The sequence below is a fragment of the Saccoglossus kowalevskii genome, chromosome 5 (genome assembly GCF_978046115.1).
Source record: "Saccoglossus kowalevskii chromosome 5, keSacKowa6.1, whole genome shotgun sequence".
Taxonomy (NCBI): Eukaryota; Metazoa; Hemichordata; class Enteropneusta; family Harrimaniidae; genus Saccoglossus; species Saccoglossus kowalevskii.
In genome coordinates, this window is record NC_140645.1 from 32,445,773 (window position 1) to 32,458,808 (window position 13,036).

General features: G+C 33.8%; 1 protein-coding gene across 1 annotated transcript; it reads left to right on the forward strand.

Moving 5' to 3' along the window:
• The first annotated feature begins 2,612 nt into the window (after positions 1-2,612).
• LOC146746071 (uncharacterized) lies at positions 2,613-6,516 on the forward strand. Its single transcript, XM_085498937.1, has 7 exons — positions 2,613-2,730; positions 2,908-3,162; positions 3,720-4,031; positions 4,309-4,442; positions 4,617-4,712; positions 4,892-4,975; positions 5,241-6,516. The coding sequence occupies exons 1-7, from the start codon at positions 2,613-2,615 to the stop codon at positions 5,247-5,249; spliced, it is 1,008 nt and encodes a 335-aa protein (XP_085355063.1). The 3' UTR covers positions 5,250-6,516.
• The last annotated feature ends 6,520 nt before the right edge of the window (positions 6,517-13,036 follow it).

Below are 13,036 nucleotides of genomic sequence, written 5' to 3' on the forward strand. Positions count from 1 at the left end.
GTTATTTAAGAATCATCGACTCCAGGGGCGGATGTAGGATTCTGGAATAGGGGGCGGGCGATAAGTTGGCCGATGGCCTAGTTCGCGAGCGCCGATGGTTACAAATAGGGAGCCGCGGCCCCCTCGGCCCCCTCTAAATCCGCCTCTGGATTCATTATATATGTTCTTCTCTATTTCATTGATCGCTATGGTTCAATGTTTAGAATGTTAAAACATTATCTTTTGAATTTTGTTTTACTTAGACGATCGATGTAATACATCAGCAAACAAACATATATTCAGTAACCTGACAAATACATACAAATAAATTTGGCGTAGATTGAGTTTGAAAACCATTTTTTTCATTTTAAAAACATATTTTGTAGTTAATAACATAAAAATAATAATATTGATGTACAAATAAATTATTTTGGGCCAGAAAATAGCAGGCAATCCACAAGCACTTTGTTACAGGAGTCTGGTATAATATCAACTTTTAATATGTCTAATTAATGTTTCCTAAAAAACAATATTTTCCCAAAATAATTCATTGTGATTATTTATTTCAAAATTTGTATCAAAATATAGCATTTCCTAATAATCAGAGACTGATGCAGAATGTTGCGTTAGAAGGGGCATATTTACATAAACGTCATTGTTACTTTGCGTTGAGGAACACATTTGTAAGAGAAACGCCGATTTCATGTGCGGCGCTCCTCTAAATCATCTACTGATATTTTAGCCCAAAAAGCGATGGTACAATCATAACACCACGATATAATGCTAGAATAAAAAAGTTATGACGTGATTATACAAGAAACAATTGTCTGACTAACATATATTGTGTATACATTTTGTAATAGTATGATAATTTAGACGAGAATTATGGGACTGTAATTAAGTACAGAATTCATGTATATTTAAAAGCTTGGCGGTTGTAGTTAATAAATAACAGACAATCAACACATTTGTACTACGGGGCTTGGAAAGCTTAGGTGTATTTTTATGCTTCAATTAGCAATTACAGACGACCGTTTACGTGAATGCCTCGAGTACCATCCATAGAAAATTTCAACATACTTTAGTATATGAAAAATACATTTTAGTCAGATATTTTATCAGACATTTGATCAGACAAACCTCTGAGTTTTCCCGGGAGTTTAACCTCATTATATAACCTTTCAACTTTGATGAATATGCAAATTTTATATAGTCATGTTCCTTGACGTCATACACGGAAGTAGAAGTTTATATACACACGTTTTATCGCACATGGAATAACTACGAAGTGAATGTGAACAGGAGAAAAACAAGTTGATATGTATTTCACAAGCGTTACAATGTTACTTATTGTTCTGTTTACCCGGAAACATGGAGGTACAGTATACATTGCTATTTTGTTACGTACTATCACTATGCCAAGAGTGTCAGTTCAACGTAAAATGCGACCTGTTTTGGACACTGTCCTGTTGTAATTACATTAGCTATTAATCTGTGATAATTGCTGTATACAAGTTTAATCTCCTGACATGTTGTGTTGCTGGCAGTTATATTAGCGAAACATTCAGGCATTGGTCTTACTCAATTAAATAAACCCGACACGAGATTTCATGTCAACAGAATTCAGTACAATTGCTTCAGTCATACATACGCCATTGTTCCATTAGCATTCTATTTAACTGGCTGAATGTCCCTTGGCTGTTATGAGCTGGTAAACATGTAAATTCTACGTGGTTATCATAGCACTCTATAATTTATTTATAAAACCCAGATAGATAAACATTAAATGCCCGGAAATTATTGAATATATCAATTATTTATAGTTGACGGTGAAGCTACATTGATAGGACCAAGTAGTACAATGTATGTTATGCCTGGGGAGGACGCTACACTCGACTGTACTATTTACAACTTAGGCGATTCAACTGACCACGCTACATGGGTATATGAAGAAACCTCAACCATAGTTGCCAATATATATCCAACTGGTACTGGCAATGCATCACCAGGATATGGTGTGGATACTTCAACATCAAATAGATATGATTTGATTGTATATGACATCACTTTAGATGGAAGTGATGGTGAATATGATTGTTATTTCAGTCTGGATAACAATCCTGATGGAGAAGTTGGAAAACTTGTTGTGTTGGGTAAGTATAACATTTCTTATAATTTGTAGATGAATACTAATGTATTTATATTATTACTTATTAAGTTGTGATGCACTGACTAATTCTTGTCATTTTGGAATTATTTGAGAGGTGTGATTTGTATGTTTTTACCCAAGGACCCCACTTCGCAACATTTGAACCTAGCGTAGAAGGGAGTTATGCTAGTACGTACTCACCGATTTAGCAAATACCGGTGAAATATTATTATAATATTAATGGAGAAATTGTATATTAATGTATTTTCTCTCACTAGACAATGTTGATTCAGTTGATATTGTTGACCTCTATGATGACCAGAAAGTAGATATAATAGCAGGAGAAACAACACAATTCACTTGTAAAGCATCTGATGGTAACCCAGCAGCTGAGTTAACATGGACAATAGGAGACACTAATATCACAGAATACAGTACATATACAACACAAGTCAGCGATAATAATGACAAACTACATAACTGTATGAGTGTGTTGAATTATACATTCAATGCAACAGATAATGGAGAGGCTTTGAAATGTCAAGCATTTCAACATGAACGATTAACAAGAACAAGTGCACGTGTTTACGTGAATGTGTTATGTGAGTATTCTTAGCATGTATAATGTTATGAACAGATTACACGTCAATTACGTATGTCACAGTTCATTCAGCTATTTTCCGGATAGAATATAATCGCTGCGTTGTCGAAAGTAGAAAAACCAGTGCAAAAACATGCCAGTAACCATTACTTTCTGGGTTGATTCATCAATATTCTAGACCCTGTAATAATCTCCGAAATTGAGATTATTTCTTGGAGTGATGGTGATGTGATAAATGTGGAATGTGTAGATACAGCCAATCCAGACTCATATCAATATGAATGGGAAGCTGAGGGTGGACAGACTGGTACTACATATGAGAACACATGGGAACTTATAGATACTGGAAATGATGGCCAAGAAGAGATTACATGTACAGCTACAAACACTATGGGATCTAGTACACCTTATACCCAAATAAGCTACAAACCATGTAAGTATACAATGTGTTCACATTATAGTGACAGAGACAGTATGTACAGCTACAAACACTATGAGATCCAGTAGACCATATGACTAAATAGTCTACAAACCATGCAAATATATACTTTATAATATATGTATACGTATGTATAGCATGGTGTACAAAGACCAAGTTTAAAGTATGACGTATACGTACTAATATAGTATGCTTACAGAGACATTTGGTTACAATGTCTTTCATTTAAATTCTACCTTCCAGCGATAGAAGTACATCTGTGACGTAAATGTGTCAAAGAACTGCCATTTACAACTGTCATAGTGTTGATGTCTATAATTATCGTTAATAAAATAATATGTGATGTGCTGTATTCTAGTTGACAAATAATCCAAACAATTATTGATTTGAGCTACTTCCCGTCAAATGAATGGAGTGATTTGTGGCTGATCAGTCGTACGTTTCTATGCATATATTTAATTCAAATTAATGTTCATTTCAGACATTATGGCTCTTTCCTGAACAATCGAATGTTAGGTTTTACATAAACTATTTATCCTGTTTGTTTGTAGACGGACCCACAGTTAACGCTATCACAGATAGTCCCCTCAAAATCGTAGCAGGGTCTGACGCCGTGTTAGAGTGTGGCACAGATGCAGTACCATCATTTCCCGATAACGAGTGTTGGGAATGGTTTCTACAGATTGAGTCAAATTACACACAGTTAGATTCTTCTGATGAAGGCTATGATATTGATCCAGTGGAAGGTGATGAACGGACAACAACGTTAAATATATTTGATGCACAAGGTGTCCAAACTTATCGATGTCAACTTGGAGAGTCATACGCGAATATTGAAGTCCAGGCAACGGGATCATGGTCAGGTTCGCGGCAGTTAATTATACGCTCCTGTATATATATATATATAGCAACATGTACTATAAGGACATGTATAGAGATTGAATATCTATTCACAAAAATGCAAACACACCGACCATATCCAATTTATCATACATATTTATCTATCTATATTACAACATATAATATAAGAACATGTATAAAGATTGAATATCCATTCACAACCTGTGACGTAATATTTGGTTAATTCACATCATACGAGCTGTGTTTGGGTTTTAAATCATAATTTGTATATTATTCTAGCAACTGATCAGAATTCCTGCACCGTGAGTGTCGGTATGGCGGCATTATTTGCAGTTCTATTTTGTTGCTCAGTGACTGGCAATATCATCGCATTTATTATACATAGACGTCTTAAGGGAAGTTTTTCTAAACAGGTATGTTTTATGTTAAATAATGACGAGTAAATAATTGTGCTTTCTATGATTTTCTGTGTGGTACTTAGCGTGGATATTGTCAAACATACCAACATATATTCATGTATTTGTTTAAAAAAATGTTTTTGGAGAAATTATGTGTTTTATGTTGATATTCTGTATTTTGTTTTAAAGTCTATGTCGGATTCAGGTGATAATTATACAACACTTTCTACAATGACTAAAGATGCAGTGCATGTATATGAAAGACCTACATTAAAATCAGATGAGGTAAAAGAACATATTACAAATTATCAATCGCATGAAGTAACAAAGTAAACACATTATTCAAATATAATAGTTTATAATTTTATTTGTTTAGTTTATAGATAACTGCTTTTGAACTGACTAACAGACCAAATGAATCATGAAGGTGATTAGATATTGTAGTACATTATGTTTGATTGTAGAACGTTGAAGACAGTAATTATACTTCCCTTTCACCAGAAACAAGAAACACAAAATCTACATATGTGGAAATAAACACGACAAAGGTAAATACTGAGCAACCTGATGCCTTTTTACAGATTACATCGATTTATACGATATTTGTTTTCTACTTTATGTACAAAGAAAATTATTCTGTGGCTGTTCATGTTATAGTATAAATATCATATGTAATGAAACGATGATTAATTATAACATACATAACATTGTACACTTACGGACGATTATTAGGACCAATTAAAATACACGACTGCTAAAATAACTAATAAGCATTGTGCTCATAACATTGTACTTTGTTTTGTTTTCACCCAGAACATCTGAACGAGTAACACATACAAGAAGAGGACGGATTGTTATACAAATGTTGACGTCCACAGATTAGTGACTGATAACATTTAAACAGTTGATCCGAACATATTTAAATTACGTGTTAACTATTGTGGATTTGACTCTTATGTGTCACATTTGCAAATCTCGGAAGTGAAATGAAGTATTTTCTTTTCAATTTGATAGCACCTTTAGAAAAAACACACATTCACGTTGTGATATTGCTCCCAGTTCAATATAATACTGATGTCATTCTGAGTTTTGGTCAATTATTATCCAAATCACATAAACAATTAAAATATTATTAAATAAGTATTAAATAGCGTAATAATGATTTTTCAGAAATATATAACTTTTGCAAGTTTTGAAATTTAACGACCAATTTACTCAGAGTAAATTATATTTATCTGTACTTCTTCGAGTTACCTTAATTGATCTATTGGCTTTTAGAAATTATAACATGTTTGATAACTTAATTATCCATTTAATAGTTACAAGCAACACGGGTACTTTTCATAGGAATATAGAAAGAATATAAAAATTATAGGAACAAATATATACATAGTAGAGATGCAAGGCGACTGCAGCTATATTATTAGATATAACTGTGTTGAGACTATTTTCTGACTGGCAAATCATCGATAATTTATTACATAATTTACGTACGATCATTTTGAATGTAACCGTAGTATTTACCTATTGAATAAATTGACAATGACGTCTTATATATTAGTTTATGTATCTTATCTGCATAATTTAATAAAAGTGTCCGATTTGTAATTTGAAAAAAAAAATTGTGACGCTAAGGTCTTTTTTACTTAATTAACATATTGCACTAGTGTCACGTTTCTAATGAATATTTTACCGATTACCCTTATACTATACATGTCGATGCAGTGATGTAGTGTCATTTTCAATTCATTTGCATGCGAATACAGAGGAGGTCGTTCACCCCTATATCGAACACTGAGTGATCTGAACTGCTGAACTGCAGCGTTACTGCACATTTAGCACACCTATGTACTTTGTTTTTTGTTTGGTTCTAGTCAATTGCACAAAACAAATAAAGTATTTGATGCTGAAAATATTTTCTTTCATAAGAAACAACCTTAACTCATTGGGGTGTGCGCGCCTTGAATTAGGGATTGAAGCTGACACCACATTAAGAAAGTTGTCGTGTTTATACAGATCATCATATAATTCATGAATAATTGATTCAAATAATTGATACACTGTAACGAATAAATATGATGTAGTTGAAGTAGACTACGGTGTTATTTAATGTTGTACAGTGGTACAAAATGGACAATACTGCGTACAATGACTTCCCCTAAAAACAGTATTTTCATGTAGTGGAATAAGTGATAAAATCTGCAAAGCAGGCATATACAGTTTTACAATTCAGATTATATAACATGATTAACATTACTTATTCTATAAAATCTGTATTTAATAATTCGTCATTCACACTAATACATGGCAATATCCAGTTAATGGACAGTTGTCGCATCTACTAGTTGTAGGTAAGAAGCTATCGGTTAACTTATAGAATCATACGCGGATATTGAAGTGGAGGCAAAATGATTTCATTGAACACTTTGAGTTTGGCGATATATTTGATTTATTGTGATAGAACCCGTCGTATTTGAGCTTTAAATAATGGTTTATATATTATTAAAAAACAGGGCAAAATAAATTTATCACCAACGTTGGTGTGGCTGCATAATTTAATCTTTCTTAATTGCTCAGTAACTGTGAGGATTGGAGTATATATTATCTATCGATTTGTCATATGCAAGGTTTTCCTAAACATACTTGTTTTACAATAACAAAATAATGATCATTAAATTGGTTGATTTTTTAAAGTGTGTATACTAGGCACAAAGCGTGGATATGTATCGCTAATTCTCTGTCAACTAATATATATCAATATTTCAGTATGCACTACTAAATAATGTGATATTTCAGCATGATCACCTGTGGATATATTCAAGAAATTACTTAATTTGTATATACATCACACCAGGAAGACAAGGTAAGATAATATATATATAACACAATATTGTTAATAGTTTAAAATAAATTTTCAGATCACAATTTACGAATATAATATGCCGATAACAAATGTAACATTACACTGAGGACGCTATTTACCATAGTCTACATATAACATCATAACTGGTTGACAGATAAAATATTTGCAGTGTGTTTTACCGCAATGAAACGTATATTAAAACATGCATAACTTTACACGTGTTAACAAGTTATTTGAGGTAGAGACTCGTGTTCGTGGCCTACAATTTAAACTCCTTTTTTTCTGTATGTGATCGACAAATTTCAGGAGTGTGAGTAAGTCAGTAGAATGTTATCGCGTAACATACATTTTCAAGATAATTATAAGATTGTTTGATAAGTACTAGGATTAATGGTAAAGATTGTAAACAGAGATGCGTAACTTTCAAATACCGAAGTGCAACTGAAGGTCACACTTCTAAGTGGAATCGCAAACAGTACTACCAATTCGATAGATCCTGACAGATATCATGTTTTTTTTATCATATTTCTTCATTCTGTAACTTACATTATTATTTAAATTAAATTTGATATAGATTCAAAAAATCGAAAAAAATAATAAAATTACTTACCTTAATTACAACAATTTCACAAAATATCGTCTGCTATATCTAAAGCATGATTGTGATCAATTTTCACTATATTTTTTCTCAAGAAACATCTGAATGATGTATGCTGACTTGTTAAACTAGTCATTCAAATGTTACAATAAGTTTTTATGCTATAAAATCAAACTACCCAGATCACAAAAAAATGGCATTGTCAAATTTTAAGCTTATTTCGTGATAGTGGGCACAGACGGATAGACTTTGTTTATAGAATGCAGCACAGTAGCGTAGTATTTTGAATATTTGCATTTGAATGCAACTGAGTACACGAACTTTAATGCAAACACAAACCTTACTTCAGTGACATCAGTGAGTTGACCTTTATGCATGTGTTAGTGAATGTATCTAGGCCAGTGGATATAGCCTAGGTATTGAGTCTTTGGAACACTCACTCAGCGTAGGAGTCGACCCTTTTTGGTATTCAACACCGGTAGGATTTAAAATCTACGTCTATCGATCATTACAACAACCACTATGCAAATAGTGACCGGTAAATACAGTATTTCCATTCAGTGTACTCGGCGTGTTGAACTGGTATAGTACAGTACCACGTCGATTGTAAACAGATACATTGGTTTTGTGACAGAGCGTTGAAAAAGTCATTCATGACAAAGAAGGCAAGGCAAGGCAAACGTTTGAAAGCAGAGCGCAAAGGCTGATGTAATATTTTGATAAGGTTTTAAAGCAAAACATAAAAATTATTTGTTGATTAGCGTTAAACAGTTTGGTCAGATATAGTGAACGAATCTCACATTAAAAATAAACAATGAAATAACAAATTATATATGATGACCGAATTTTACAACAAAACATATGTAAAAACAATGCTATAACGAAAAAAATGAAATAAATTGTTCATTGTCAGGACTAGTTCTGATTGGACCAACTGGTATAGAATATGCACTACTGTATATAAATAGACAGTCAGTTTCACAAAATTGGACTTGGTTAAAGTTGGCGAGACCGGTCCAATAGCTGAAATCACAGACCAGGATTCTATTATTACCGTAGTTGATCCAGCCAATTATGGTGTTGTGTACACAGCGCCATACAGATATGACTTGGTTATATATAATATATATTTAGAAGACAACGATGGCCAGTATGATTGTTATTTTAGTTAAGATGGGAATGAAGATGCGGAAGTAGGAACACTTACTGTACTTGGTAAGTAAAGTATAACACAACAGAAAGAAATTCCAAGACGCAATTTTCAATCCCTTTCGGCTTATTTATTTATGTAACAATTGACAGTGGATACGACATATTCTTTTAAAAAATTATTGAGGTTACTTGAATGAAAAATAAATAAAATTATATAATGTCATGTTTTACATTCTGTATCCAACGCATTATATTTATAAAGAGTCAGTTTTTTAGGGATCACTCTTTGATATTGAGTTAAAAAGTAATATGTTGAAAGTAATTGAGTTGATGTTCTTCTTTTAGACTATTTAAATTAATATCGATTTATTCAACTACGTTTACACTATTACTTCATAAATAAAATGTGTATAGAACCGCGACGAGGTATAATAAATATTTAGACTCTTAGGCAAACTATACTGCTTGAGTGAACGAAACTGTTCATCCTCACAGATGGATAAGATTCAATAAGCATAGTTTGCTACAGTAATGATGCAGTTGTTAAAGTTGATGAAAATGAAGCAAGAGAGTTTACCCGTGAATCCACATTTAAAACCAATAACCAGTAACATGGAACAATTATACACTGTTGCAGGTGTGTGCAAAGATAGTCAACTGAAATCTAAGAAAGTACAATAAACTTTCACCTCCAGTGTAACAGTCCTAGTATATGATTGAATGATCATAACAGTACTGAAATGCATCATAGTGGTTAACATATGCACTTGAGTTTGTCAGTGTGAATAAGCAAAAGTCCTAAAATTACAAAATATAAACTATGCAAATTGCAATATGGCCACAAAAGCTGCTCCCAAACATTCTTTGTGTGTAGTTAGAGACAAGATGGACAAGTGTACATTTTTATTCAGTGTGATACAGATACAACAGGGCGGTCAAAATCATCGATTCCCCGTACACAAACTAATTCTCCTGTTTGTTCACATATGAAGCCACAGTTATTGCTATCACAGTGAATATTATTAAAATCGAAGCAGGGTTCGACGCCGTGTTAGAGTGCGGTACTGGTGCTTTACCACCACTTAATGGTTTCCATAGAACGGCTAAAGTTACGTAGAACTAGATTCTTCTGATGAATATGATAGTGATCCAGTGGAAGGTGATGAACAGACAACAACGTTGACTATATTTGATTCACAAGGTGTTAAAACTTATCGCTGTCAATTTGGAGAATCGTACGCGGATATTTAAGTCCAGGCAACGGGATCAGGTCAGCTTCACGGCAATGCTTGAGTGCATACGTTTCGGCATTGTCGTAATAACATTATTATTATACATCTTTCCCTCCTAAGGATACATCATAGAAATGCCGAAATACAAAAAGTTTAGAACAAATTGGGCTAACTTTGTATAGGATATGGTGGTATACTATACATGTTCTGCGACAAATTACAGCTAATATAATAAATACTGGATAATATATCATTTAAACAATTTGTATTCTTGTGCGAGCAAACTGCGTGAAGAAGACTACAAATGAATAACTAGATTAAAACGTAGCGAAACCTACGATTTTGTTTGTATAAGGAGGGTAAAGCAAAACAGTATTGTGAATATTTGCATATGAATACAATTCCGGACACGAACCGTACATTCAGTGATATCGGCTAGTTGACCCGGTATAGTACCACATCGACCGAACTGTTTGACAGCATGGCGCTGATCTTGTAGGTTAGCTAAGATACTAAGAACGGCATGTCTCTTATGAAATAAAATATTCGGTGTGTTGTATTTTCATGGTGTCTGGCACAGTGAGCATTACAATATGTATAAATAGCATTCGTTATATATGTCACATTGAACCAACATTAAACACGCTGTGGCGCAACGACAGACGATTTAACGATTTTCGACAAACAAAATATATTGCCCCATCATGTCCAAACCACGGTATTTGATAGTAATAACACTGTTTATTTTTGATTTAATATTTATTTGCACTCTGTCCATGTTCAAACTGAATTATAATTTTCAGTTTTATACAAAATTTCAGTCAGAAAGTATAAAATATGTTTCTAGTGTATGCAATAAACATAGCTTTAGTATTAACGTAAAATATCTGTCAGTGTGAGAAGTTGTATCTATAGTGCATCTGATGTTATCCAACGTCAACAAATTGCATATCATAACTGACCTATAGAGGGCGCTTTATAACCCAATATGACAAGCAAATCTACAGAGTGAAATATCACTTGAATCTTATTGAACATGTACATGCTTCAGTGAAGGTACAACATGTATATCTTGGACGTATCTTATGATTTATCGGTAATAAATTGGTGAAATATCCGAATACCTTGGTAAGAAAGCCAGTATCAAACTAAGCTTGAAAATTTGCTTCACTAGAGTGCTATTGTCCACATTTTTTTATTCACCGCATGTTAGGCAGGTAGTCGTCTACTGTCTGTTATGTTTGAACAGCTGGACACGTTTGACGACCGCAACAACCATTCGGAGTTAGATCACTATGTAAACACACTCGGAACATAACAAGTCGGAGTTAGATCACTATGTAAACACACTCTGAACATAACAAGTCAGTTAGATCACTATGTAAACACACTCGGAACATAACAAGTCAGTTAGATCACTATGTAAACACACTCGGAACATAACAAGTCAGTTAGATCACTAGGTAAACACACTCGGAACATGACAAGTCAGTTAGATCACTATGTAAACACAATTGGAACATAACAAGTCGTAGTTAGATCACTATGTAAACACACGCGGATCATAACAAGTCAGTGATCAGTACGTAAACACACTCGGAACATAACAAGCCGGAGTTAGATCACTATGTAAACACACTCTGAACATAACAAGTCGGAGTTAGATCACTATGTAAACGCACTCGGAACATGACAAGTCGGAGTTAGATCACTACGTAAACACACTCTGAACATAACAAGCCGGAGTTAGATCACTATGTAAACACACTCGGAACATGACAAGTCAGTTAGATCACTATGTAAACACAATTGGAACATAACAAGTCGGAGTTAGATCACTATGTAAACACACTCGTAACATAAAAAGTCAGTGATCAGTATGTAAACACACTCGGAACATAACAAGTCGGAGTTAGATCACTATTTAAACACACTCGGAACATAACAAGTCGGAGTTAGATCACTATGTAAACACACTCTGAACATAACAAGTCAGTTAGATCACTATGTAAACACACTCGGAACATAACAAGTCAGTTAGATCACTATGTAAACACACTCGGAACATAACAAGTCAGTTAGATCACTAGGTAAACACACTCGGAACATGACAAGTCAGTTAGATCACTATGTAAACACAATTGGAACATAACAAGTCGTAGTTAGATCACTATGTAAACACACGCGGAACATAACAAGTCAGTGATCAGTACGTAAACACACTCGGAACATAACAAGCCGGAGTTAGATCACTATGTAAACACACTCTGAACATAACAAGTCGGAGTTAGATCACTATGTAAACGCACTCGGAACATGACATGTCGGAGTTAGATCACTACGTAAACACACTCTGAACATAACAAGCCGGAGTTAGATCACTATGTAAACACACTCGGAACATGACAAGTCAGTTAGATCACTATGTAAACACAATTGGAACATAACAAGTCGGAGTTAGATCACTATGTAAACACACTCGTAACATAAAAAGTCAGTGATCAGTATGTAAACACACTCGGAACATAACAAGTCGGAGTTAGATCACTATTTAAACACACTCGGAACATAACAAGCCGGAGTTAGATCACTATGTGAACACACTGGGAACATAACAAGCCGGAGGTTGATCACTATGTAAACACATTCGAAACATCACAAGTCGGAGATAGATCACGATGTAAACGCACTCGGAACATAACACGTCGGAGTTAGATCACTATGTAAACACACTCAGAACACAAGTCGGAGTTAGATGACTATG